Source organism: Berghia stephanieae, chromosome 2 (genome assembly GCF_034508935.2).
Source record: "Berghia stephanieae isolate SIO BIC M18660-M18661 chromosome 2, UCSD_Bste_1.3, whole genome shotgun sequence".
In the NCBI taxonomy this organism is placed as follows: domain Eukaryota; kingdom Metazoa; phylum Mollusca; class Gastropoda; order Nudibranchia; family Aeolidiidae; genus Berghia; species Berghia stephanieae.
In genome coordinates this window covers 23,857,844-23,860,908 of record NC_088361.1, presented here as the reverse complement: position 1 = coordinate 23,860,908, position 3,065 = coordinate 23,857,844, and the positions used below count along the sequence as shown (strand labels likewise).

The 3,065-nt window shown below is 34.9% G+C and overlaps 1 protein-coding gene across 1 annotated transcript in view; it reads right to left on the bottom strand.

The window, feature by feature from the left end:
• Positions 1–1,617: 1,617 nt before the first annotated feature.
• Positions 1,618–3,065, bottom strand: part of LOC144966746 (nanos homolog 2-like) — a 6,203-nt gene continuing 4,755 nt past the window's right edge. The window contains exon 3 of the mRNA XM_078903519.1: positions 1,618–2,144. Coding sequence (XP_078759645.1) covers positions 2,009–2,144 — 136 coding nt within the window. The 3' untranslated portion in view covers positions 1,618–2,008. The remainder of the gene's footprint in view (positions 2,145–3,065) is intronic.

Below are 3,065 nucleotides of genomic sequence, written 5' to 3'. Positions count from 1 at the left end.
TAGAGGAGGTAAAAAAGAGCATGAAGCAGACCCACAACTACATGGCAACCAAACCGATGAAAGCTAGGCTGTCAGAGAGAAATTCTTAATAGGTGCTGGTTGAAAGACAAAGAAATGCTGCAGGATGGACACCTTGAAGCCAGGCATGGAATACAGCCATCAGGTCGAGACCTTTAGTGCCAAGAAGAGGATAGTACATAGTAGGTAAGGTAAAGTAAGAACGAGACAAATGCAGATTGTAAAAACTTCTTTGTAATTTTAACTTTCTTTTGATCAGTAACATACAACTCCGCCCCCCCCCCCCCCCCCCCCCCCAACCCACCTCCCCAAATGGGAGCCATACAAAATTGTATATAAGAGACCTTGAACATTTATATGGCATTTAAATAGCACAATATCCACTGAAAGTGCTCAATCCGTTTTATATGAAAAAGACCTGGAAGTTTGTTTTTGTTTTTTCCCAAAACAAAAGACATAGGTAATACAGTGGAACCTCAGTATAATAGTGATGGTGGGACCAGCCTAAAATCTATGTTATTGAGGCTGTGCGCTTAATAAAAAAAAAAAAAAAAAACAGAAAAAAATCGTAACATCCGCCAGTCGGATATAACGTACATAAGAATGTGTAAACTTGAACGATTATAGTACAATTTAGTGAGAACTACTCATAAAAATGGCTGGCTAAAAACAACAACAAAGAGCTGGGTGACGTCAATTTTGTTCTATCTACAGCAGAATTTCAAGAAAAATACTCTCTCTCTCTCTCCAAACTGACATTTGTGGGTGTGTTGTTTTTTGTTTTTTTTCTTGTGCCACCACCTGTCTGCCTGCAGCAAAGACAATGTTATACTGAAAGTGATGAAGTATAGTAGTAAGTAGCCTAAACACACGGACACACACACACACACACACACAAACAAACACACACACACGCAGAGTATATTTTGCTAAAGTCAAGGAGGAGTGAAAAAAAACGGGGATTTTAAAATCCCGTTATAAACGGCCCCTGTTATATCCTGACCTGTTATACATGGGTTCCAACAATGTAATGAGTAAAGTCAATTTTACGATATTCAGCACACATACCGATGGGCACGTGTGTACGAGTTAATCAAACTTTATTTTTACCTTCAAAACTAGATATTAATCTAAAATGATGATCAACATAATTTTCGTTTGTGATAAAAAAGACTGGCTGCTTATCTTTGTCTAAAATGACAAACTAAAGGAAGAGATTGGATTTTTTAAATGGTTTTCTGCATTGAATATAAGAAGATTGCACAAGACGGTAGGCATGACGATGCATTAATACTTTGTAAAATTCTAGAAAAATCGGAAAGGCTTCCAAGAGTTAGAAAGGGAAAAGAAATCGACATGACAAAAGACAACAACCAAAAAAAAACACAAAAAAAAAACGACCTGTTTGGGCAGACCTTGCCAAATAGAAACTTTCCCATTTTGATAAAGGCATGAGTAAAGACTTTTGAGTTACCAGATACTGCATATATCAATTATATATATATATATATATATATATATATATATATATATATATATATATATATATATATATATATATATATATATATATATATATATATATGCAGTATCTGGTGACTCAAAAAGTCTTTACTTCTTATAATTCCTTATTTATTACAACCGATCTAGCGAGTGTCAAATACAGCAATAGCTGCAGAAAATAAACGTTTACATGAATACAAACCAATTGAAGTTTTGTTTTGTATGACTATTACAAAAATTTATATTGCTTACCGCTGATCACAGACAAATTATATAGATTACTTCTGGTCTCTGGTTGGACGTTCTAAAGAATTGTTCATTTAAGGATTGGAATTCAATACAATATTGACCTAACCTTATCCATCCAACTTCTTTAAAAATGATTTTTAAAATAATTGAAGCAGTTTAGTATAAATCAAACCATAACAACATAACCATGATGAAAGGGCAGACCAATTTATCCTAAATGACGAATTAGAACTTTCTCTTAGCCGGGTCTCAATCCAGAAATATTTCGAGGAGTCCTAAAAACAGCACCAGCGGTATCAATACCATCGTTGAAAGGACAGTACTTCATTGTATGAGCCTGTTTTCCAGTTGCTCCACACAAGGGACAAATGTACCTTGAGGAGGGGTGGGGGGAGTGGGGAAAAGAGCAATGAAAAATGTAATGCTTCAAAAATATAGTTAGCTGGTTACTTTTTTTTCAAAACAAACATCAGAAAAGAATGAATATATTATGTCCTCTTCGAAAATAGAAAAACAATATCCATAAGAATGTTTATTTCAGACCTGCCTTCCATTACGAAAATTTCGTAGATCCACACCGACAATTATATAAAGATCTTTGATTCAATAAAACTTCTTGAAAACAACGTTTTGTTGCCGTAGTTATTCTATAAGGGAGTTAAAAGAAATATTTTAACATATTAATGACAAATTGGTAATTTTTACAAGTATGTTAAAATCCCCGAAAACTACGAATTTTTCCAAGTCCAGGGAGGCAGGTCTGTTATTTCCATTACAACAATGAATCCATAACAACTTGGGTGATCAGACCTGCAAATAAGTACATGTCAAGAGAAGGGGTGGTTACGACTTGTGAACCTTCACATTAAGATGTAGGGATAGCATAGAAATGATGTTTTTTGTTTGTTTGTTGCTTTAGGTCTCTTCCAACACAATTGAGGTTATATGAGAGACCGCTGAAACAAAAAAACAAGCAATCTAACAAAAATAGTACAAATGTAAATCAAAATCATAACCTAAAGATATCATGAGCTAAATTATAAATAACCAAGAACAAACAGGCAGAAGATTTACAGATGAGGAGGAGGAGGCGAAGAAGAAGAAGAAGAAGAAGAAGAAGAATTTTAATAATAATTTTAAAAAATAATTCTAAAACATGTCAAGCTGAGAATGCGCCATAGTTCTAAAAATTCATGATCGTTAAAATTAGACCCATTCCCAGACCGCCCCCCCCCCCCCCCCCCCCCCCCCCTCGAAACATAAATAGCCCTGCACAAGAGGTACAAATCAACTCC